This window comes from Globicephala melas, chromosome 10 (genome assembly GCF_963455315.2).
Source record: "Globicephala melas chromosome 10, mGloMel1.2, whole genome shotgun sequence".
Classification (NCBI taxonomy): domain Eukaryota; kingdom Metazoa; phylum Chordata; class Mammalia; order Artiodactyla; family Delphinidae; genus Globicephala; species Globicephala melas.
Genome location: NC_083323.1, coordinates 101,420,281 through 101,444,816, shown reverse-complemented (window position 1 = coordinate 101,444,816; position 24,536 = coordinate 101,420,281). Strand labels below are relative to the sequence as shown.

Sequence of the window (24,536 nt, the reverse complement as noted above, 5' to 3'; positions counted from 1 at the left end):
GCCACCTTCTGTGTCTCTCACTCACCCAGCAGCCACGGACACCCTTCCACCTCTCCCGCACTGCGGGCGTCACCCCTGCTCACCCACCGCCCTCGGCGCTGGCTAGTGAGGGCTGGGCACCCTGTCCCCAGGCCGCGAGGCAGTCCCCGGGCCTTTGTGACCTGGAGGAGTGGGGTTCACAAGTCCAATTCGGAGAACTCGCCCCAGCCATTAAGCTGAGCCGGGGAGAGGAAACCAAATAAGAGAAAAGCTAGAATAATTTCACCTGTGAATTAATGCGAGGGCCGTGCCGCCTCCCAGTAGAACAAGATGCTTCAGACCCAAATGACTCGGTTAACTAGCAGGTTGTACACACATCTGGTGACGGGTGCGGAGCCACGGAGGAAGCTACAACCCAGCCGCACAGCGACTTTTGGGGTGTCTGCTGGGGCGCTGCTCACGGGGGGAGACGGAGGTCCCCGGATCCGGCTGCCCAGACCACGAGGGGAACGCGACCAGGCCTTCAGTGCCACGTGGCAGAGAATGGGGGGGCACGGGATGGGGAGACCTCCTCCTGCGCTATAAGGCCCTGGGCGTGGGTCCACCCTGTGCCCCCGGCCCTCGCTCTCTGGACTCCTGGTCAAACAGCGTTTCTTTCAGACTCAAACGTGCCATCCTTCGACGCGGGGCCATCGTCGGCGCTGTTCCCTCGGCCTGGAACACGTTTCCGTAATTAACGTTCCCTTCTGCTCTCAGCCCAAGCATCCCTCCTCCGGGGACCCTTCCCAAAGCTCCCAGAGCAGAGACGTCTCCTTTCTTACATGTCTTCTTAGAACCAGTTCCTCTGCTTTGGAGCGTGAGTCTCCCTTTGGCATTACATGTTCATTAAGTGGCTTTCCAACATTTATACCCGGCTCCCACGTCAGGCTGAGTTTTGTGAACGCGGAGACTGTGGGCCCTTCTGGCTGTTTTATCGCTGAGGCAGCTCTGCAAACAGACAGGCGACTTTCCCAGGCCTGCAGGCCGGGCTGCGGAGAGGCCCAGAGGAAGTCGAAGCAGACCGTGCTTCTGTCCACCACTGGGGGCCGTCAGAGTGGCCGCCGGACGCTCTGCTCCCTGCCATCCCCTGGGGTTGGTGGCCTCACCACGCCCCTGAGCACCAAGGCCCGATCTGGGCCCCCAGGCTCCTTCCTCCCACTGTTACCAAGTCCTGCCAATTTGCTTTTGAAGTGTTTTACACAAGTATAAATACCGTTTACTGTGTAAATAATACATGCTCATTACACAGGAGAAATGCTTATTATAGAGAGATTAGAAAACACAGGGGAGCAGGAACAAGAAGAACTCGTCCATCGTCCCACCGCCCAGAGGGGACCTCTGTGAGCCTCTCAGGGTGTATTTTGGACACTTTGGCCCCTGGGGCCGGCTACTCGGTGAGCTGGTCTCCCTGCCGTCTGGTGTTCGTGCCGCCGTCGGGATGCTCAAGCAGAGAGTGTCACGTCCTTGGCGCGAGTCCTCCTCCGATGCCGTCACCCGCCTCCGCATCCAGCCTGACGGCCCCTGACTCCGGCTCACGCCTCACTCTCCAGCCACAACCGAGCCCCCAGCTTCTTTGGCCACAGGCCTCCTCACGTCAGCACAGGCTGTTCCCCCAGCGGACGTGTTCCCTGCCTGACGCACGGCCCCGGCCTCGCGTCCTCTCGTCCGTGGCCCACGGCAGGGACTGCGTGCCGGCTGCCCTCAGGGAACCACTCCATTCAAGGATCTTCAGGAGACGCCGAGGTGTGTCGTCGGGAAAAGGCCGACTTGCGGAGCAGGAAGGGCACAGGCACGGAGGGGGCTGTCAACGACCTTCACAGGATTTAACCTGCTGTTCTGGGGAAGAAGAGCTGGCAGAAGTCAGCGTAACTATGGGGATGGAGCCAGGACCAATCAGGAAGATTTAGGTTCAACACAAAGACTGTCCAAGAAACAGACCTAAGGTGGAGCAGGGTGCTCCGAGAGGTAGTGAGCTCCCCGTCCTCAGAGGGATGAGAGCAGCGACTGAATAAGCTCTTGGAGGAGGAGCCTTGGTGGGGATTCAGCCAGTGGGTGAAGGACAGCCTCGGAGCACCGAAGCCCCCAGCCCTCATCGACCTGTAATGAAGACTTATTGGGGCAGGTGGATGACCCCAATTCCCCTAGCACAACCTGGGGAAGTAGGTACTGTCATTAACGGTATTTACGGAGGAGAAGCGCGAGTTCTAGAGAGGTTAAGGGGCCTGCCCGTGGCGTCACAGCTGCTGGCGGGGGTGGGCACAGGGCTTGGTGCTGGCCTGACTCCAGGCCCGGGGCTGCACGACTGGGCTAAACGCTTCCCGTGGGCCCTGGCCCGGGGCTCTCGGCCTCCACGATCTGCATCTGTGAAGCAGTGGCACATGATCACGACATCTGCTGGGCAGGCGGGGGGCTCGTCCTGCTGCCAGGGGGCGCCCCGCGGCCTCCGAGGCCCTGGCCGCCATCCTCACTGCCGGCCCGGGTCGGCACCCCAGAGCCCCCCCGCACGTAACTGGCTCTCAAGGCCTGCGTCTCAATGGCTCCTCCTCGGGCGGGCTCACAGCTGCCCCCGAAACATCTCCTTCTGTTCCCATTCCACTCAGAAAACACAGCGACTTCTCTGCGCCCAAGTGCTCTCCTCTGACGGGCCGGGGACGGGGTCCCCGCGGGAGCCCTGGGGCCAGGCCTGCCCGGTAGAGCAGCTGCGGGAAGGTGGCCCATGGACACGAGATCACTAAGGGCCACACCCACGGTGAGCCTGTGTTCCAGGCCCTAAATCAGGACGTGAGACCAGACAAACACACGTGGACTTACGGGGACAACAGGACAGGGTATTTCGTGCGAGAACAATGCTGGAAGATGTCGTTCTGGAAATCCGGTCTCTCATTTGCAGTCTGTGCAGGTGACCTCCTCTTAGGGGATGAAACACCCTCCCGCCCGGGAAGCCCGGCTGCCAGGTCTTCCAGGGAGAGGGGGCTCTGGGGAGCGGCTTTGCTAGATGCTGGGATTAGGGAAGGACGGAGAAAAAGCTGAGCTGGCACGCACGGCCTTTCCTCTTCTCCCTCCACGTTGCTGTAAGGCCTGGACCACTGTCTGCATTCCTGCTGTGCTCAACTTGAGAATTCCAAGTTAGGAAAGACTTAGAGGGTCTGTGTACGTAAATCATGGTGTTTTCTCTTAGAAGATCAAGAGGAACCATCAGTTATGGAAAGCACGCCTGGCATCTTCCTTCAACAGTGTTGAGATTGGCCTGGAAACGTTGGCTGCAGGTGGTGCTGGCCCACGACGGATGCATGGCTGAGGGCTCTGGTTTCATCAAGGAGCAGCTCGCCCAGCCCTGCTCTGGTGACGGGTTGCTCCGCTCGAGCCCCAGGAGTAGAACCGAGAAGGAGGGTGGCCATGACTCGATGAGCAGGACCCCGAGAAAAGAGGACAGTGAGACTCGTGGGGCTGAGCGGCGCACGCAGGTGTGTCTGAGGCAGAGCCGGGCTTGCATTCAACTTCCAAGTCACCTGGTGTAAAGGGGGAGGTAACCCCAGATCAGAGGTCTTTGCAGACGTCGTTTGACTTCACTGTTCAGATTCCACGTGGACTTAGAGCTTTTTGGCTGGCGGCTACGAAGGCACATTTCATGTCCCAAGGATTCGGGCTCCACGGTTCCAGGCAAGTGGTAGGAAAGCGTTGAGAAATGACCAAGGAGGCCTGATCGCAGCTCCACAGGGAGTGATACTGAGAATCGCTGAAGGGGGTGAGTCTGGGTTCGGCAGGATGGTGGTGGGTACAAACTTCTCACCGATGGGGGCTAAGCTGGCCAGACAGGAGGAGGACGCTGGGGCCACCGGCCTTGATGCGTGTATTCTCACTTACACACAGTCATCTGTTGAGCTATGTTCCACGGGCCACCTGCTCCCCGGGGTCACGGGCTCCTCCTTGTAAAGGAGGCCAAACATGAATCAAAGAACCTCATAATCGGTACAGAATCTCAAACCACTTGAGTGCTTTCAAGGAAGAGAGAGGGTGTCACGAAGGCCCCCCTGTGGCCGGAGGGCGGAGCAAGGTGTCCTCGGGGCAGTGACACGTGAGCCGGAGGCCGAGGACGAGGTGATGAGGACCTGGCCGGGTGGGCAGCAGGTGGGTCCAGCAGGGGGGCTTGTGCCTCCCCACGGAGAAGGCCGTCTGCCCGGCTGAGCAGGGACACCTGGCCCCCCACCGTCTGTCTGCCTCATGCTTCCCTGGGCTTTGTTCTGTCTCTTAGAAGAAATACCTGGAGGATCTGGGAACCCAGCCGACCGCTTCTGTGTGAATTGTGAGGAAGCCGACGTCACTTTCAGAGAAGACGACTCGGGCAGCACAGAGGAAGGCGCTCCCGACGCCAGCGTCCTCGAGTGTGAGGTGGAGGTGGAGCCCCTCCTGCACCGTCCAGAGAGGAGCCGCGGGGCCCAAACGAGGAGGGTCCTGGCGTCGAGGAGGATGCCGCAGACCCAGGAAGCCCGGATGGACGGGAAGTCCCTGCAGCCTCACACCCGGAAAAGCTCTTCTAAGACGGGACGACCCCGGGCCAGATGCAGCAGCGTTTTCCCACGGAGCTGCAGCCCCACCGGCCCCTCTGCTGTCGGGGGGCCCAGCGCCCCTGCTGCTCTGGGAGGCCTCAGTCACGGGGCTGTCGCCGGAGCCGCGTCACGTCCCTCTTTGTCAGGTGCAGTCGGTAAAGCCCCAGATACAGAAAGCACTCCCGCTCACGGGTGCACGGACTACAGCTCTCTTTACCAAGGTCTGACTCTGCTTTTTCCCGGACACGGCATCGCTGCAAGGGGATCGCTCCCCAAGGGGAGCCCTCGTCTCTCCTTCCAGCAGCAGGAAACGCCCCCCGCAGAGTCCTGCCACCATGTGCCCGGGGGCGGCTCAATGGCAACCTTCCCCCTCGATGGCGGGCCGTCGGCACCACGCGGACGGACCGAGCTTGCAGCCTCAGAGGTGCTCACGGCTACCCGCTGGCCGCCTCACGCCTTTGCCACTGACATCACTGTTCTCGACAGGCTCAACGCCACCGACTTCTCCCTTCCTTCCAAAACTCTCTCGTCCTTGTCTCCGTGACGCTCTACAATTTCAGCTCTTCCCACTGCACAGCTGGTTTTATGTCTCCCATCTTCCCTCCCTCCCTCTGGACTTTTACTCTGGGGAATATTACAAAGACGAAAAGGATGCAGTCCCTGCCCAGGAGGGGCATCAGCTAGAGAGGAGGCAAACGTGGAGACAGCTAATCGCAGAAGCGGGTGACAGTGGGCCTAAGAATGAAGCCCGGGACTTCCCTGGTGGCACAGTGGTTGAGAATCCGCCTGCCAATGCAGGGGACACGGGTTCGAGCCCTAGTCCAGGAAGATCCCACACGCTGCGGAGCCGCTAAGCCCGGGCGCCACAGCTACGGAGCTTGTGCTCTGCGGCCCACGAGCCGCAGCTATTGAGCCCACACGCCACAACTAAAGCCCGCGCGCCTAGAGCCTGTGCTCCGCAACAAGAGGAGCCCCACTCGCTGCAACTGGAGAAAGCCCGCACGCAGCAACGAAGACCCAACACAGCCAAAGTTAAAAATAAATAAATTAATTAATTAAAAAAAAAAGAGAATGAAGCCCAAAGAGCCATGGATGCACAGAGGAGGGAGAGGCGGCCTTGACCTGGGAGAGCAGCAGACGGTTCCCTGAGGAGGGGGCGTGTGCGCCATCAGGCGTGAAGCTGCTCTCTGCCCCAGTTTGTCTTCCATCCTCTGTGTCTCTCTCTCTAAACTCTTTCTGTCTAAATTCTCTCTCTCAGGAAATCCATTCGCTTCACTCTCTCCTAAAGGCTCAAGTCTCCACCATTAGGTGAGTGTGCATTTGCAACTACACAGCCTTTTGCTCTCTCTCTCTTTTTTTTTTTTACGGTACGCGGGCCTCTCACTGCTGTGGCCTCTCCCGTTGCGGAGCACAGGCTCCGGACGCGCAGGCTTAGCGGCCATGGCTCACGGGCCCAGCCGCTCCGCGGCATGTGGGATCCTCCCGGACCGGGGCACGAACCCGTGTCCCCTGCATCGGCAGGCGGACTCTCAACCACTGCGCCACCAGGGAAGCCCTGCTCTCTCTTTTGAATTCAAGCCTTGTTACTCCACAAGCTTACTGGGTCTTCCACCGGCTTGTCCTCCCAGCTCATCACACTCCAGAAACATAGCCCTGAACTCGCAGCCTCCCCTTAAAACCACTCCCCACAAGGCCCCACACTTGGCAGTCGCCTGGCTTACTTCCTCAGCAAACGCAGACCGTGCTTCATCCACAGCGCCCGTCATATCTGCCCTCCCAGAGCAGCCACTGCTGTCCTCACTGTCTCCCACCTGGACTGGTGACCGGGCTTCCTGGTTCCAGTTCCCACCCACCCCAACGCATTCTGCAGCCCTGGCCCATTGCTCACCCTAAGATGTCCCTGCTCGGAAACCTGCAGTGGTCCCATCATAAAAGGCAGACTTCAAACCCCCTTCTGCTCGAGCTGAACACAGTAGGTGCTCAAAACTTGTTTGCAGAAAGAATGAAAACAGGTTACAAGAAGCAGGACAGGGGGTTCCAGAAGGAAACAGGCAGCTTCCAGGAGCAGGAAGGAGAGCAGTCTGCTGGGGGCGGGGCTTGAGGGGAGCAGCCAGGTGGCCTGCAGGGAAGGTCTGGGGACGTGAAAACCCTGTCATTGACTGAACCCAACTGGAAGGCAGAGGGGAGGCAGCCTTTGATGTAGCCCAGTGGTCAGCCCCGCAGGCCAGAGAGCAGAGTGGAGAAGGTGGAGAGGGGCTACGACAGCAAATGGACAATGTGGGGCAGACAGGACGGTGAGCACGGAGTGGTCCGCTTTCTATGTGCACCATCATCGCTCTAGTAAACCAGGAGCTTCTGAGTTCTGTGAGCCAAGTCCTCTCTTAAGGAGGGTGATCAGATAAACATCCTCTGATCGTAACTCACTAGCCACCTCTGGGGCCTCATCTTCCATGGTCATGCCTGACTGGAGTGAAGAAATGCATGTTGTATCAGTATGTGTGGTTGTGACCCTCATCATCATCGTCAAAAACAACAACATCATCATCACCATTAGCATATCATCATCATCATCATCACCACCACCATCATCATCATCATCATCACCATTAGCATCACCACCACCATCACCACCATCATCACCATCATCATCACCACCACCACCATCACCAGCATCACTAACATCATCTTTAATATCATCACCGCCATCACTGCCACCATCACCATCACCGCCATCACCACCATCATCACCATCATCATCACCATCACCATCATCAACGTCCTCATCATCACCATCAACGTCAGGTTGAGATGACCAGTTCGTACTGGCTAGATATTGGAGGCATGATGAATCTCACAGATCACGTTTTGTGGCTTCATTTGGCTAATGAAGCAATGGACACTTTTAATGGCCTCACAGTATTAGTGGCTTTCAAGAGAAAACAGGTTTAGAGCTAGGAAGGCAGTGGTTTTCTCTTGGGTTAAGGAGTAAGCTCGTCACAGGGAGGTTCAAGGGTGCCTGATGTAGGGAGAAGAGCCCTGGCCTGGACGGCTCCTACAGTCTCAAGCTTCATTATTTTTTTGCCTGTTCTTATTAAGATGTCCTTATTCATTAGAGCTTTTCATTTATTTTTAATTTAACCTTTCCATCTTAATACATTTCTGCGTCCCGCAAGTGCTTTGGTGAGCACTACCAGAGGGTTTTGGCCTGGGAAGGGGATGGTGGATACTCTGCTGCCTAATAAGTTACCAACTGTAAGAGTAATTAAAATACCAACCTTCATGTTGAATTAATTGTTTGTATTAGCAATCTGAGTTGGAAAGAACTCAAAGGAAAAACATTAAAAAATTCGGATCCAAAGTGAGCAAGCGCGATGGCAGCAGCAGCCCCCACTTCCTGAGGACCCGGCATAAGCGGGGCACCGGGCGAAGTGCTCTACACATCATTTCATTGAATTCTCCAGCTATCTTGATCAAGATCGACGGGCCGAGGCTTGGGTACGACCGATGACTTGTCCAGGAGCTGGAGTTAGGAACCAAGCCAACTGACCCCAAGCCCTCCACCCTCAGCCGCCGTCCCAGCAGACACGGCAAATGTGCCGCAGACTCTCTGACCCTGCGCCAGACAGATGCGGTACTGATCACGGCCTCTTCCCTCTGGCCCCGGATGGGGCCTCCCAGTCCTTCTCAGAAGTAAGTCTCTCACAGCGACTCTGAGCCGTGGGAAGTGACTGCATCATGATCTGCCGCCCCGTATGTGCTGCCTCCCCGCTGGTGACAAACTGTCTCTTTCTGCTATAGGAAAACTAGGATACACCTGCCAATGACGTAGATGCCTGGGTCTGCACTTCTTCTTCTGTCTTAGACATTCTGGGGAAAACAATTGTGAAATATTCATCCAGAAAAGTGTAAAAAATAAAGACGTTACGGTGTATGGTCTATCACAAAACAAAGCCATGTACCCATCACTCAGATCAAGAAACAGAACATCACCCGCTCTCTGAAGCCCCACTCATGCCCCTCCAGGTACTACGCCCCCTACAGCAAGTTAACCACTGCACTGTACTTCAATAAAAGTTAAAATGTAATCCACCGCATCAGTAAACAAGATCCCGAGTCTATCAATAGATGTAGGAAGAACCCATCTCATAAATTCAGCCTTTATTCCCCAGTCCTTTACATTCTTTTCTGTATTTTCCGTTCTTTTGATTCCCTGTGCTTTATTCTCAATATTCCCCCCGACCTTGCCACAGCTCAATAATTCGGTTTTCAGCTGCGCAAAATCTTTCAATCAATTCAGTGCATTTTGTTTCTTTTCAGCCGTGCGACTTGTGGAATCTCAGTTCCCAGCCAGGGACTGAACCCGGGCCACGGAAATGAGAGCCTGGAATCCTATCCACCGGGCTGCCAGGGAATTCCCAGTTCACACTGCATTTTCATATTTGATATTGTCTTCTTCATTTCTAAAACTTACATTCGATTCTTTTCCACATCTTCTGGTTCTCTGGAAAATTATCGACCTTGTCTTTGATCTCTTTGAATATAGTAAATACAGTTATTTTCAAGTCTATGTCTGATAATTCCAAGACCTAGATCCCCCGTGGGTCTGTTTCTATTGTCTATAGCTTCTGCTCCTTTCCATTCATGTTACCTTGTCTCTTTGTGTACCCAGTTATTTTGTATTGTGGGTTAGGCCCTATCATTGCAAAACTGTCTTTCAAAATAATTGGAGAACGTGCTGATGTTACCTTTCTCCAGAGAGGATGCATATGTGTCTTTGTTAGGCATCTTTTCTAAGTTTTAGAAAAGAGGAGAGTTAGAACATTTTGCCCAGCGATTTCTAATCGTCCTCAGCAGGACAGTTAATCCAATGACCTCACCTGCCATGTTCAGAAAGCAAAAGGGAAGTCCCCTCATTACATGTGTTCCTACTGTCCCACCCCAGCACGAGGTCACTGGGTCTCTGAATATATGGACATCTTTTAAAGGGTTGGGAGATCTCTGCCAGTCAAATTCTCCTCATGTCAGACCCTGGACGGGACTCCTTGGAGTGACGTTCCTGGGGACCCACTGTGTGCAGAGCGATGCGCCTGATAACAGGATTAAACAGGAGGGAGTCGTGGTCTGGTTACGGCTCCTGCCGGGTCTCACACCTCTCAGAAAGGTGCAGAAGGTGCAGCTTTGGGGAACATTGGAAAGTGTCTCCAAGATTTGGGTGGCAAATGAGATACACTCACTGTGAGCTCTCAGGTTGGATGAATCCCTAAGACAGTACTGATGAGAGCTCTTCAACTCTTTTCGAGACAAATACCATTATACCAGGCAACCCACAGCTCCCTCTTCCTGGCTGTCCTTGAGCTGGAGTTTAACAAAGCACCAAGCTTGTTTATTGCTGACAACTTACGGTGATGCTACGGCATGAACTAACCTTTCTATGCATGTTCTTGGGATTCCAGACTGACTTATTTGCCATTTGGCTCAAATCACTAAGGGATCAATAGGGACCTTGGCACCGATCAAATTTTCTATTAGGGAAAATCTCCAAACGTATGCTTAGTGTTTTAAAGAGATTTCAGATTGACTGGAAAAAATGCCAGGCTATTTCCTCTCCTCCACTAACAGCTGTGTGACCTTGGCAGTCATGTCACCTTCTTGGGTCTAGGTTTCAACATCTTGAAAATGAGGACATTGGATGAAGAAAGCCCACTCTGGCTCTAAAATTTGCTGGGTTGTTATTTTCTAAATAGCTTAAGAAAGATTCTAGTACCTTTCCTTCCTCCAACTACTACTGTCCCTTATCCACAATAAGTCCTCAATAAATGTGTGACAAATGAATTAATATATAACTTGTAGAATATAACAGAGCATTATATTACTTCAGAAATAATATCGTGTATAACTTATGTAACATATGTAACTTACACCTGCTAACATACTCGTCATTCACTTTGTGATTTAGAAGTCAAGTACACTTCCACTTCCAAAAGGAGGAACTGGTATCAGATGAGCCCTTTCACCATAAACATTACAAAACTGGACAAAAATAGTAGTGGCAGCTGTCTTCCAACACTGAACATGAAGTAGCTCAGGCCTGTAATCCCTGAGAGAACTGAACCTCAGAGGTGAACACAAAAACCACCCTGGTTCTCTGCAAACGGTTTCCTGACTGCAGTGCAAAGAGCAGACAGACCACTCCAGTCCCACCGGTCTGAGAATCTGGGCATCTGGCATGGCTGTGGTGGGACAGCTAGGTATACGGGGCCCCAGAAGTTTGGGTAGGTGTCCCTTGTGTGTCTATGGCCCTGCCAGAGTGGAGGGATCAAGTTAACATCTCATTAGGACCCTAGACAACCGATATGCCACAATGGGTATATCTTAGGAGACAGGACCTTCCCCTGGAGTAAGATGCCTTCTAGACCCATCCTGACAAGATGACACTGAGCTCTGACAAGATCTGAAAGGGAAACGAGCTGGGAGGTGAGGGGCCTGGGCTTTTGATCAATCTTCACCAGCAAGCATAGAACCATAAGTTCATGGCAGGGCAGGAGGTAACTGAACTGCCTGCTGAAGAGTCAACCCTTCAGTTGAGGAAGGTGAATGAATCCAGGTCTCTACAACATATGACTCATGATCCCAGGATTCAGAACAAACCACCAGATACATAAAGAAACAGGAAAATGTGACACATAACCAAGAATAAACAGTCAAAAGGGACTGAAAATGAGATTGCTCAGAGGTTGGACTGAGCAGAAAAGGATTTTAAAACAGCTTAAAGAATGTGTGAAGAGTTAAAGGAAAATATATTAAAAGAATGAAAGGAGTATATGGTCTTAAACATAGAACAGATAGGGAATTCCACAGAGAGATGGAGACTATAAAAAGGAGCCAGATGGAGAGTCTATGACTGAAAAGTAACTGAAATGAAAAAGTCATTGAATAGGTTTGATGAAGATGGAGGTGGCAGAGGAAAAAGTAATGAACTGGAAGAATAATAGATAGAAATTAATCTGTGGACACAGGAGAAAAGACTGAAGAAAACTGAACAAAGCCTTGGGGACCAATGAGATAATAGAAAATGGCCAAACATAAGTGTAATTGGGGTCCCAGACAGAGAAGCGTGAGACTGGAGTTGGAAAAATGTATTTGAAGAAATAATGGCCAACAACTTCCCAAACTTGATGACGATCTCCAATTTATGGATGAATCTGAGCAGCTCAGAAAACTCTAAGCAGGACAAATATACAACAAGGCACATAATAGTCAAGTGCTGAAAACCAAAGATAGAAAATGTAGAAACAGTCAAGAAAAAAGAAGCATATATATAGGGAACCATGATGAGAATACTGGTGACTTCTCATCGGAGACAATGGAGGCCAAGAGAAAGTGGAATTCTCTAATATTCTGAAAAAAAAAAATTCTCAGCCAAGAATTCTATATCCAGCAAAAATATTCTTCAAGAAGAGGATAAAGATATTTTCAGATAATGAAAGCTGAGATAATTCAGCAGCAGCAGACCTGTGCTCTAGAAATGCCAGGGGATGTCCTTCAGGGTGATGGAAAATGACACCAGAAGGAAACTCAGATCTACAGAAAGGATTAGACAGTCCCAGAAATGGTAAATAAGCAGGCAGGCAGAAAAGGCTATGTTTTACTTTTTCTCATAATTTACTTAAAAGACAATTGACTGTTTAAAGCAAGAAATGTTAACAGTGGGGTTTATAAGAGTTGTATACGTAGAAGGTGTGTAAGGCTCACGTAGGGTAGAGGGTTAAGTTAAATTATACTAGTGTAAGCCTCTTACTTTTGTGACGGGACACTTAAAATGTGTGAGTTTTAGTGAATATAAATTATGCTTTAATACAGTGGATTTTAAGAAATCAAGTGTGGAAGTTCCCCTTCCTCTAATCAGCCCAACTTGAAGCCTGGGGTTGGCAGACAGGGAGCTGGACCCAGACATATCAGTAGCTAAAATCTGCTGAATGCATCCTACATGCTGACCGTAGTTCTAAATCCTCCGCAAGCACTTACGTATTTAATCCTCACAGCACCACCACAAGGTGAGTGCAATTTTAACCCCCATTACAGACCAGGACGCTGAGGCACACAGCTAACGGGTGGTAGCTCTGGGGATTTGAACCTAAGGAGTGGGACCTCACTGCTGGCGTCCTCAGCCACTCCCTGTCACAAGCCAGCGGGAGGGGACGGACCAGGCGTCACAGGCGGCTGGGGCTCGTGCCCTGCGTATCAATCACTTCATGGGACACTGGCCTCGCTGTGTCTTCACTTCCTCTCCCCTCATTTTTCTTTCCAGTGTTTATAAAGCATGTGTCACGTGTAAGCCTAAGTGGCCTTTATTATGACCATTATTTTAAATTAGGTGACAGTCACCGGGCTGTTGGTTGTAATTTCAGGTTTGGGATTTCCAGGGAAGGGCCAGCCACTAAGGAGAATCAACAATGGGGTTTCCTGAGTTTAAGAAGCTCTGTCTCCTGTGGGACCTACACCACTGGCCACAGTCCTGGGCACAAGGTCAGTGCTTGGGAAAGAGCCCCCTCTGGACTGATTGCTGGGAGATGCCGAAGGTCACACCCTGCCCGGGACTCGGGCTAGAATTAGTGATTCCAAAGGCATTCTCAGCTTACGGCTGTTCTCTGTCATCGAAGCACAGGACAATACTGCTCAGAAGAACTTAAGGGCTGAGAGAGTTGAACCCTCTCCTTTCCCAGATGTGAAAACTGAGGGTTGGAGGTTAAAAGGTAGGTCACATGTCTGGCCAGACTCAGATCCCTGGTGTCCTCACTGCAGGCCCAGAAAACCTCCCACTCCACCACGAGGCCCGCAGGGGCAAGAGGACCATTTCTCATCAGCCCCTATGGCCAGGGTCCAGGGGCCATTGAGACATAAATAAACCAACCCCTGAAGTGTCGCCTGTCTCTGGTCTTGAGAGCCAAGCAGGCACCTGCTGTGAAGCTGCGTCTCCTCCAATGACAGAGGCCTGCATCCTGCAGGGGGTGTCCCTGCCCTGGAAGACAGCCTGAGCCCATCTCTCTTCACAGCTCCGGGCGAAGCACTCGGGGCCATACCTGCCTGTCTGTAAATTAGGGCTCCTGTCCCCGCTTTCCTGGACCACTGGGCCGTTTAACCCGCCAGTAAAGCTCTTGGAGGCGAGAGCCTGGCACAGATGTCCAACATTGCCTTTAGCTGGCGGTAACCCTGACATTTATCACCGCCTACGTTTTTTCTCAAATCAAAAAGGGACACTTTCCTCCTGGGGGAGTCTGTGCACCTCAGTAAACAGGAGAAGTTTCTTGCTCAGTATGATTTTTTAGCTGCTGCAGGTAGAGCACAAACAACGGGGTCTTTCCTGGTTTAGTCTCGTGCTGTCACCGATACTCAACAACTTCTCCATCAAACTCCACGGCAGCAGGACTGGAGCTTCTGGAACGTGCTCCCCGTTTAAACGAACTTGCTTTGCTGTGTTTCTTTTCTCAGGACCGGCCACTGTGGCTCATCACCGTCCAGAAACCCTCTCGTCAAGGGGCGGGTTTACAAGACTCTGTCGCTAGAAGCTCACGGGGCTTTACAGGTGAAATCTCCCCCCTTTCCATGGAATACCTGTCATTCATCCCACTTGGTAGGTAGAGAAACTGAGGCAAAGCACAGAGCAGGGAGCAGAAAGGTCGGCGGCAGAGCCGGGACTGTGACTGTTCCCTCCCAGTCCCCGGAGCCTGGGCCCCTGGGAGACACCGTCAGGGAGAGGGGCAAGAGCTGCGGGATGGGGGAGGGGCCATGGCTGTGCGCAGGAATCCCACGTCGGAGGGGCGAGCGTGGGTGCCTAGCCGCCCAGATGCACGAGAGGGGTGCTGGGGCCCGGGCGGGGTGTGCGGGACCCCATCCTGAATCCTGCCCTGCTCCCGAGGGGCAGGCCGGCCCCAGGGAGCCGACTTCAGCCTCCTCTTCCCGCAGACGCCAACCTGTTTGGAATGTTAAGAGGCCAGGCTATGCACGGCGTCCCAGAGGGCTCTGTGGGCTGCGGGGCTGGGAGGTGGGGGGCACCCACACCCCCTGGCTTTGCGTCCTCTCGGGGCGGCTGGGAGCCACGTGTGTGGGGGGCTCTGCAAGCTCCGAGACCACCCAGCAGGGGTCCCTCATGACCGCCGTCACCTTCTTACAGACGGTGCAGGGTCCCGGGTGCCAGGCGGCTGTGTGACGGCGAGGAAGCCACTCAGCTCGTCCAAGGCAGCGTCCCCATCTGCAGGGTGGACGCTCGGTTGGACCGGATGCCTGAAGTCCCCTCCCACTCAGACACCCTGACTAGGAATCGCACCGTGAGACGATGGAAGGAATAAGGTTTTATCACTTCCTCTTTCTGTGAAAGAAGTAGTGGAGGAAGGTTCCAGAACGGGCTGGGCAATGGCGGGCAGCCTCGGCCCGTGAGAAGAAGGGGGAGGGGTGGACCTGCGGGTGGCCCTTCTGCACACGCCCCGTCCTGGTAAGTGTCCCTCATTTTGGATAAGGTTCCATGACATCGAAGACCCCTTTAGGACAAAAGGGATGAAAAGGCAGAGGAAGCAAAGTAGAAAGTGAGGGGGAAGAGGACCAAGTCCAAGGAGATGGGGGAGGAGGAGGGGTGGAGGGGAGGCAGGACGGCCCGGCACCACGCGGGTACTGGTGGGCGGAGGGTGAGACCACGGGGCAGGAAGGAGATCTGGGGGCTCCGCAGCCCAGGCCCTCCTGGTTGCAGGTGGAACAGGGGTGCAGGGGGGGACAGGCCTGTCCAGGGGCAGCGGGCTGGGCAGGGGTGAAGGTGGGCTGCAGTCCAAGGGGCTGCACACCTCTGGCTTGTACACCAGCCCCGCCTGCGTCACGTGGGCTCTTGACAGGGTCAAGTCACGTGAACCAGGAGGACGGCGGGGTGGTGACACGGCAGCAGGAAAAGCGGCCGGTGGGCAGGAAGCAAGGTGGATTCGAGCATCTGCTCTGAACAGGGCTCTTCCCTGGGACTCGGTTTCCAAAATCTGTACATTTCAGGCCCGAGTCACTTGATTTGCAAGAATCAGCTCCGGATGGCCTTTCCCTTGTCAGCTCTGGAATGGTGAGGTGTCCTCGGATAGGAGCTGCCTGCCGGGACCATCTCCGCTGCAGGCCCCGCTACCGGGCACGGGACACTGTCCCCGAGCAGGATTTCAAATCCCGGTGGCCCAGCTTCCCAATGAGCACATATCAGGCAGGACAGCAGGACCACTTCTGAACCATCAAAGTGTGGAAACACTCGGGAAAGTTGCTTCCAGCAGCTCTAATCTGCTCCCAGTGGGTATGATTCCCTGGCAGTCTCTCTAATCAGGGCGGCCAGTCTCACAGCCACTAAGCCCCAGGAGGGGAGCCCATTCTGGGGAGAAACTGCCTCCAGGACGAGGAGAGTTCACCTGGGTACTTGGGCACTCGGGCGAGGTTTAAAATTTTGCAGCTGGAATTTTACAGTCAAGAATCCACTCCATCAGGAACAATAAAAAGAGGGCCAGGGTCCTGCAGCGGGGGGTTAGTGAGAGCAGGACGCCCGGGCTGGCCTCCACTGTGGGCTGGGCAGGTGGAGCGCGGGAGGTTCTTTGGTCCGGCTCTGCTCCTGGCTCTGCCCAGCTGGCTGTGTCCAGGGTGGATGGGTGAGCCCCCTGGAATTCAGGGTGCACCATCCGTTCTGATATTCTTCAGGTTTCCCAGACATTTAGCTGCCTCTCTGCAGTGCGGTTTTTGAATATTTCTAACGGGGAGGAAAGAGCATCACTGCCTGGGAAAATGCCTTACTGGCGTGGCATCCGGGACAACCCCCGACCCGTCTGCTCCCTGCTGACCCTGCTTCTCACCACCTCCCCCTCTGTGATGGACGTATCCACGCAAAACCTCGTGCTGGACTGGGCTGGCCTGCATCGGTGGCCCCCCAAAACTAGGTTTTCACCCCAAATGTCCTTTCATCTCCAGCCCTGACTGTTCTGCATCTACCTCAAGGCTCAGCTCAAATGCTCCTCCTTCGTAGGAAAGGTCTGGACCCGTCACCGTGCCTGGGAAGCCCGCCCCTTGAGTCCATTTCATTGTTTGCGCGTGAGCCTCTGGCAAGCTTTGCTATTTAATGCTGGGATATTCCTTATGTTTAAAGTATATCTGTACGGAATCTAAAAAAAATGGTTCTGATGAACCCAGGGGCAGGACAGGAACAAAGATGCAGACGTACAGAATGTACTTGAGGACGTGGGGAAGGGGAAGCTGGGACGAAGTGAGAGAGTGGCGTGGACATATACACACTACCAAATGTAAAACAGCTAGCTAGTGGGAAGCAGCCGCAGAGCACAGGGAGATCAGCTCGGTGCTTTGTGACCCCCTAGAGGGGTGGGATAGGGAGGGTGGGAGGGAGACCCAAGAGGGAGGGGATATGGGGATATATGTATATGTATAGCTGATTCACCTTGTTATACAGCAGAAACTAACACAACGTTGTAAAGCAATTATACTCCAATAAAGATGTTAAAAAAATAAAGTATATCTGCTTTGTCTTGACCGTGCTTGTCAGATATTTCCATTTTACATGCCTCACGTCAAGTGATGTGATGTAACAGTGGCTACCATTTAACTGAGCACATACTACAGGCGAGGCACTTTGCATGCATTAGCTCACTTTGTTTCCCTAGTAACATGTGAAATAGGTCCTATTATTATTCCCATTTTACAGATGAGGCAACTAAGGCACAGAGAGGCTGAGTCACTTCCCCGGGTCACAGAGGAAGTCAGGGGCAGAAGCCAGACAGTCTGACTCAAGAGCTCTTGCCTGAAACCATCACGGCTCAAGTCCCTCCCAGTGCTGTCTACGTAGCATTCAATCAACAGATACTTATCGACTGATTGGTGCTGACTGTTTTCCAGAAACAGTTCTAGTCTGAGCAAAGGAAAATAGGAGGAAAGAGCCTGACCTCGCCACACGTGGCCCCTCACTTCCCGGTGAGTAAGCAAACCCTGCTTGACAAGAAGCTGATTTCTAACCTGTGTGCCTCCAGAAATAACAGTCCCTTGAGAACGAGCTAATCTCACAAAAATTCATGTCCTCGGGAGCCTTTCAGGCATCCAGGACCTTGGCAGACGGAGGTGGTGTCCTGTTGGTCTCTGTCCCCAGCACGGGGCTCACAGCAAGTGATCAATAAACGCGGATGGGGGTGGATGGGCTGCCGAGCCTGGCACCGGCCTTGCATGACGTCCCTGTGGCTTCTCTGTGGGGCAACATGCCTGCCTGTCTGCACCTCTGCCGAGGGACAGTGGGGCCTCACAAGCCCTGGGGACTCACTTCCTTTACTGTGGGAATTTGATGGAGCAAGGTGATCAAACCTTAGCTGCACAGCGTCTCACTGACAGCGTCAGCTGGTTTCTGCACCCACAGTGAGATGCACACCCCCCGATCCCCAGCTTCCCTGTGTACAACTCTAGGGCCTCAGCCACCCTCTCTCCTCCCTCCTGATTTCCTGGCGGCCCCTCCTCACTTGCCCTTCAAGGTCTGTCCTCCTCCTCCAAGAAGCCTGTCCTGATCTCTATCCCCACTCCCCAAGGTACAGAGTCCCCCAAAGCACACCTGTCACAGAATTCAACACGTCGTACTCAACTTTTTTTTGCACATCTCCAATTTTTGTTCTCTACCTTCATTTCTATGAACATTATTTTCTTTGACAATTCAGTCTTTTTGAGACACTCTTAGTGTCTGACTCATTTCTGTATCTTCTGAGACAGCTAGTGAAGTCCTACATGAAGGAGGTACTCAGTGGGCTTTGCTGAAAAAAGTTAACAAATGACTCATGGGCTTGTACCCTCACAAGCATCTCTCTCCCTCCATGACCTGTGACCCTAAGATTTCAATGCCATTTAATACACATCTGGACGCAAAAAATAATAGTAACTTTTTGGGCTTGGAGTTTCTGGTCCCGCAAACCACCCAGTTAGCCTGTTTGTTACAGAAACAGCACCGGACTATGTACTACCTATGAGCACAGCTACACAGCACACAGTTGTCACGAAGACCAAATAAGTTAGAAGAAAAAAGCCCTTCGGAAACACTAAAGGAGGCGCCCGTGAACGGAAGGCCTTCAGTACCAGCGTCCCTTAGGGGTGGGCTGGTGTTGTGTCCCGGCCACGTGGAGCCCATGAGGGGCCCAGTCACCCCACAACGATTGACCTGGCGTTTCTGTAGATAATTGTAGAGGCTGAGGATACAGCAGTGAGCAAAACAAAAAAACTGCTGTCCTCGTGAGGCCAGGGGTGACAAACAGATAAACGAGGGCAAGACGCTGGAGAGAGATGTAGGAGAAATAAAGGGGGGAAGTGGGCGGAGGACACGGGCGGTGGGACAGGCCCCGGAGAAGGTGCCGAGGCCGCGAGGCCAGCCGTGCGAAGGGCGCCCAGACGGAGGTCCCACCACGCGGGCGGGCTCGGGCTGCTGCGGCACAGCTGGGGGTCGCGGGGGCTGGTGGGGGGGCCGAGGAGGGCGGGGGGGAGGGGAGGCTGCAGAGGGGCTCTGTCTCTCAGGAGGTGGGGAGCCCGGAACAGTGGCACGTATTTTGAGAGGACCATTTGGCTGCTGTGTTGAGCCCCGGCTGTGACAAAGGGCAAAGGGCAAAACAGACTCCTGCTGGGAGGCGGCGGTGATGGTCCGGGTGAGGGGTGGTGGGCGCTGCAGTGGACACGGAGGTGGCAGGAAACAGTATCTGGAAGGTGTGGCTCGTAGGATGCTCTGAGGGCCTGGAAGCAAAGGGTGGGACAAAGAAACAGGCCAAGGATTTGTGCCTGAGTCACTAGAAGGATGAGGCTGACCTTTACCAAACGGGCAAGGCTCTGCGGGACACGGTGAGCTCAGGGCGCCGCCTACCAGGCCTCCCGCGAACGGACGGAGGCGGCAGCGCAAGTCCGGCCTCGGAGGAGAGGGCCGTGTGCGGGCGGCAGCAGCTCGCCGTTCTCACAGGCCACACACGAGACTGGGCGTGACCACCAGGGACCGCTGCAGAGACAGAAGAGGCCCGAGGACGGAGCTGGCGCTCCCAGCAGCAAGAGGAGGAGAAGGCGAGGGAAGTCAGCCCGTGACTCCCACGAGGAAAAGCAAGTGGAGTGAGGGCAGAGCTGAGAAGGAACAGCGTCCCCAAGGCCCGGGGACGATGCGGCTCACGGATGAGGGACCACCCGCTGAATCTAATCCTGCAGAGAGTCAGGTAAGCGGCCCCGAGACAGGCCGCTGGATTCGGCACCGTGGAGATCCCCGGTGGTCTCAATAAGAGATGCCTCGGCGTTGCCATGGGGGAGAAAGCCGGGCAGCGGCAGGTCCAGAGAGAAGGAGGAGACGGGAGCGGTGTGGCGGCGAGGAGAACCAAAGGCTGTGACATCGGAGGAGGGAGGCCTCCGTCCAGGTCTGCGGCGGGAGACGTCGGTGACGTTGTCTTCCACGAGATCAACCAGACCAGCCCGGGGCACTTAGCCACCTGGGTCTACACACGTCACTACTTAAAAGGTCGCAGAGACGCTCTCCCAGGGAGAAAGGCTGGGTCAGCCCTGCCTTGAAGCCCCCGAAAGAGCTTTTCCCTTTTCACCAGTGACCCACAGAAAACAAGACCCTGCTGCTAGCTGTCTGGGAAAGCCACAGCTACCTGCAGGCCCCATGGCTGCAAGAGCACCAGCTTCACTGACAGAACGTCTCCCTGAATCCAGGGCGGGGCAGCAGGGCCTCACACCCGAAAGGCAGAGTCCCGTCTTCACCCTCTCGGTGGAGCGGCTCCCAGCCCCGCAGTGCAGAGCTGCCGTTGGCACCGCACACGGACGGCACGCGGTCCGTGAAGCTTGCTCTGTGGAGAAGCCCCGGCTACTCCACGGGATCCAGCTCCCCTGCACCTCTGATTAGGAACCTCTGCACCAGAGTCGCCACCGTAACTAGTCCTGTTAGTAGCACCCCTCCGTCTCTGAGGGACAGTGGACTGTGATCACAGCCCTTCACCTGTGCTTCTCTGTATGGACAGCACACTTCTGTGTCCTGTCATCTCTGGGACCACGGCAGCCACGTGACTTGCTCTGGCCACTGGCACGTGAGCAGCCATGACATACACCAGGCTGAGCAAAAGCCTAGAATACGCCTGTGTGGTCTGACCGTGTGCCCCTTGGCGAGAGCTGCCCGTGCCGTGAGGGCCACAGGCACTCACGCTGGACGCTGCCTCAACCTGGGCTCTGGGATGAGGTGACGACGGAAGCTGGTCCGGCCCGGAGCCCTCATGCAACACGAACCAAGGATGCGTGATTCTTGTTTTCAGTCACCGAGAGTTTGGGATGTTTTTTTCCTGCAGCAAAAGCTGCCTGGTGTCCTCTCATTAGAGTTTCAAGCTCCTCCAGGGAAGGGACCATGCTTATTTTCATGACGCGTCCTCACGCCCTGCACGGTGCCCTGACGCTGTGGGCCCTAAAGAGCGCACACACAGCATCACGCCCGTGGTAGCGTGCTGGGCTGAAGTGTGGGCTCAGCTCACAGTCCCTGCCACCGGCGCGTCGGCTGCACCGTCATACTAAACCCCTTGAACTCTTGAGCGAACCGACTCCCGCCCTGACTTCTCATTCCTTGAGTTTGGCCTATGGAGCGATGGCGAATTGACCACGAAAAGCCAAATAATTTAGGCTTTGCAAACGGGCCCCGGGTCTCAGCCGTCACGGACACTGTTGCCATTCTTAGTGCCCAGTGGTTAAGGCCAAGCAGAGGGGCCACGGTCTACACTCGCTGGGAGTTAACACAGGCCACCGCTGCCCGGGGACCCCCACTCTTGCCTCTGCCCACCCAGGGAGTTCCCGCCCCGCGCAGAGACCAGGCGAGCATCAGGCAGGAGTCAGAGACAACGCAGGGCACAGCTCTGGGCTTCAGGGGGCTTATAAGGTAACGGCAGAGGCAGGACAGGCCTGTAAGCGTCTAAGACGCACGCAGTTCTTTACGGGAGGTCACGCGGTGCCGTGGGGAGAGCTGGTTTCACTCAGGAGGCCTGGTTCTCTCTGCTCTGCTGTGGTCAATTCAGTTACTCCGGGAGGACCTTTCCACTATCCTGCATGGGTGCGGAAAGCACTGGACAGGTCGATACAAGATCCCTCCCTCGTGTTCCCACAGTTCAACACCCTGAGAGGTTTCACCCACTGAGTGGCGGCCGTGCAGGTGGACAGGTGGGCGTGCAGAGGCCCCCTCTACCTTCCTGGCCCGGCCCTGTCTCCAAGCTCGTCTGGCTGCAGCCCGCTTCGGGGGTCTCCTCCACCTCGAGTTAGGGCCCAGACCTGGTCACGCTGAGCGGACGGTGACACGTCCCAGCACCCACGTCCAGAATCAGGTCAGTGAGCCCCAGCTGAACAGCAGCGGCAGGAGGTCCGGAAGCGGACTCAGCCCGAGAGCAGGCTGGGCCGGGATTTGCCGGGGCGGATGCTGGGAGCCCGACCTTCTGTGTCCAGGGCTGGGGGGCCCTCCGCCATGGGGGGCTGTTGCCGGAGAGGGAGAAGGGGCGCCGTCCCCGGGCCTGTCTCCAGGCCAGCGCCCTCCCCCCTCAGGGAAAAGCAGTTCTCACTCTGACAGGCGGCGAGCCCAAAAATAGGGCTTCTGTGGCCGGAGATGCCCCACGTGACGTGAAAGGAGGAGAGGGCTGGCAGAAGTGGCAAAGCAGAACTTCCTGAACATGCACGGATGCTTTTTTCGCCTGGGCACAAACGAGTGGCCCCATAGAAACCGACGTGGTGCTGCAGGCACAAGGGCAGGAAACCGACCACCGTTCTTTGGAACAGTACAGACAGCAGAGATAATCCCATCGGCTCCCATGCCCTGGGAGCCTGGGGAGCAGCTCACTGCTCTTCTGCTGCAAATGTATTTAAAGCCCCAGCCCCGGCCGGGGTGGCGGACGGGGCTGCTCAGATGGCCGCGGGGCTGTTCTCTGTGCAGCTGTCTCCACCAGGCTGTGGATTCCCCAGGCGGTCACAGGAGCGGGGGCCACGGTGGGTTTTAATGACTCACAGCAGAGCTGGGACCTTTAGAGCAAAGGAACCCATTCAAGAAAACCCTCCGTGTATGTGAAATTGGGTTCCTTGGCAATTCAGGTTGGGGGGAGACTGGGGGACCGTGAGGAGGTCACGCGGCCGACAGGCCCAGGCTACTTACTCGGGACCCCAGACACCAGCCGCAGAGGCCGCAGCACGCGGAACGCCCTGAGCGCCTTCACGTCGAATCCAGCCCCCTTCCCTCCCAGGGCGTTGGCCCCGTCGGCTTTGGTGGCTTGCTCTAAGATTGCACTGAAAAGCCTGCAAGAGAAGGAGAGAGGGGGCGTCAGGACGTTCTGCTGGCCCAGCGGGGCTCCGAGTCCTCCGAGGGACGCTGGGAGGCGAAGTGTGCAGGCACCTCCAGCCACCATCAGTCCGCTGTGCGGGAGGGTACGGGACCCCCATCGGATGACGGTCCCTCAGGGCAGGTCCCACCTGCCCTGTGCTGGCATCGAGCAGGCTTCGCGGCACTGGCAGCCCAGGCAGGGCGTCAGGCAGGTGGAGGCTGCCGCCAGGGCCCGTGCCTCTGCCCTCCCAGCGTCCTGGCTCCACGTCGCAGCTCCTCCCGACGAGCCCCTGGCTTCGATCTGAGCCTGGGCACAGACGAGTGGCCCCACAGAAACAGATGTGGTGCCGCAGGCACCAGGACAGGAAACTGACCACCGGCCTCGGACCCTGGCAACACCTGTCATGTTGGAGTGATGGGGACAAAGGTAACAGACACATGTTCCAGAGGGGACAGAGGAGCGTTCCAGACGGTTCTGTCCAACAGAAACGGTGCAAAGCACAGGTGTGGGCCGTGTGTGCAAGGTAGATATTCCAGTAGCCACGCTAAAAAAGTGAAAAAGGAACAGGCGAAATGGACGGTGAGGATAGATTTTATTTAATCCAGCATAACCAAAATAGGATCACTTCAGCTGGAATGAAGAGTTTTGTTTTGTTTTGTTTGTTTTGCGGTACGCGGGCCTCTCACTGTTGTGGCCTCTCCCGTTGCGGAGCACAGGCTCGGGACGCGCAGGCTCAGCGGCCACGGCTCACGGGCCCAGCCGCTCCGCGGCATGTGGGATCCTCCCGGACCGGGGCACGAACCCGTGTCCCCTGCATCGGCAGGCGGACTCTCAACCACTGCACCACCAGGGAAGCCCAGTAATAGAGTTTTTAGTGGTATGTTTGTCCCTCTGCATTTTGCGCTACATCTTTGAGACCTGCTGTGTGCTCTACACATAGAGCGCATCTCGAGTGAGCGCTCAGTGGCCACCGCAGCTGGAGGGGAGGGTCCTGTAGAAAGAACCCCTCCTGAGAAATTTTGCTGGAAAAAGGTAGGAGAAGAGAAAAGGTAGTTCCTGCAAGAGGGCGTGGAATCGTTTTGCTTGTTTTTAAATGAAATCATGTAATAGAGACAGACGATGGGCAGTAAAGAAGTGAGGGGACAGTGGCTGGAAGGGTCGTACCCCTGGTGGGCAGGAGGGCAGGATGCCCGCAGAGGGGCACGAGCCCAGTAGCCAGGACGGTTCATCACGGTCCCGGGGAGGGAGGTGCATTGTGGGTTCAGATGCAGGTGTGGGAACAGACGGAAGTCCTCTTCTGACTGCGCCTCTCTTCTCAGCGAATCAGGTAGCAAGCCATCAGCTGGAATGTGAAAGGGGAGGGAGTCCTGGAAGCTTGAAGGGTGAGGCAAAGGCATAAAGGGGTCACAGAAGAAAGTGTGGTGTGAATGGAGCCAGGCCGTGCAGTACGGTTTCCAGGCACCCAGGGCCTCTGGGAGGAGGTGGTCATGAGGGGAAGTGACACATCGGCTCAGCCTTGTGCGTTTCTCTACCCGCCCCAAGGGCACAGCTCAGGTAGCAGCTGGTCGGACCGGGTCGGAGTTGGTGCTTTTGCAAGTGATCAAGGAAACGAAGAGAGAAGTAA

At 55.2% G+C, this 24,536-nt stretch overlaps 1 protein-coding gene across 15 annotated transcripts in view; it reads right to left on the bottom strand.

The window, feature by feature from the left end:
• The window catches only part of CACNA1C (calcium voltage-gated channel subunit alpha1 C), a 469,540-nt gene that overhangs the window by 159,398 nt on the left and 285,606 nt on the right, over nucleotides 1-24,536 (bottom strand). For all 15 annotated transcript variants that reach the window (XM_060306632.2, XM_060306631.1, XM_060306626.1 and 12 more), the window contains exon 5: nucleotides 22,747-22,886. In XM_060306632.2, coding sequence (XP_060162615.1) covers nucleotides 22,747-22,886 — 140 coding nt within the window. The remainder of the gene's footprint in view (nucleotides 1-22,746; nucleotides 22,887-24,536) is intronic.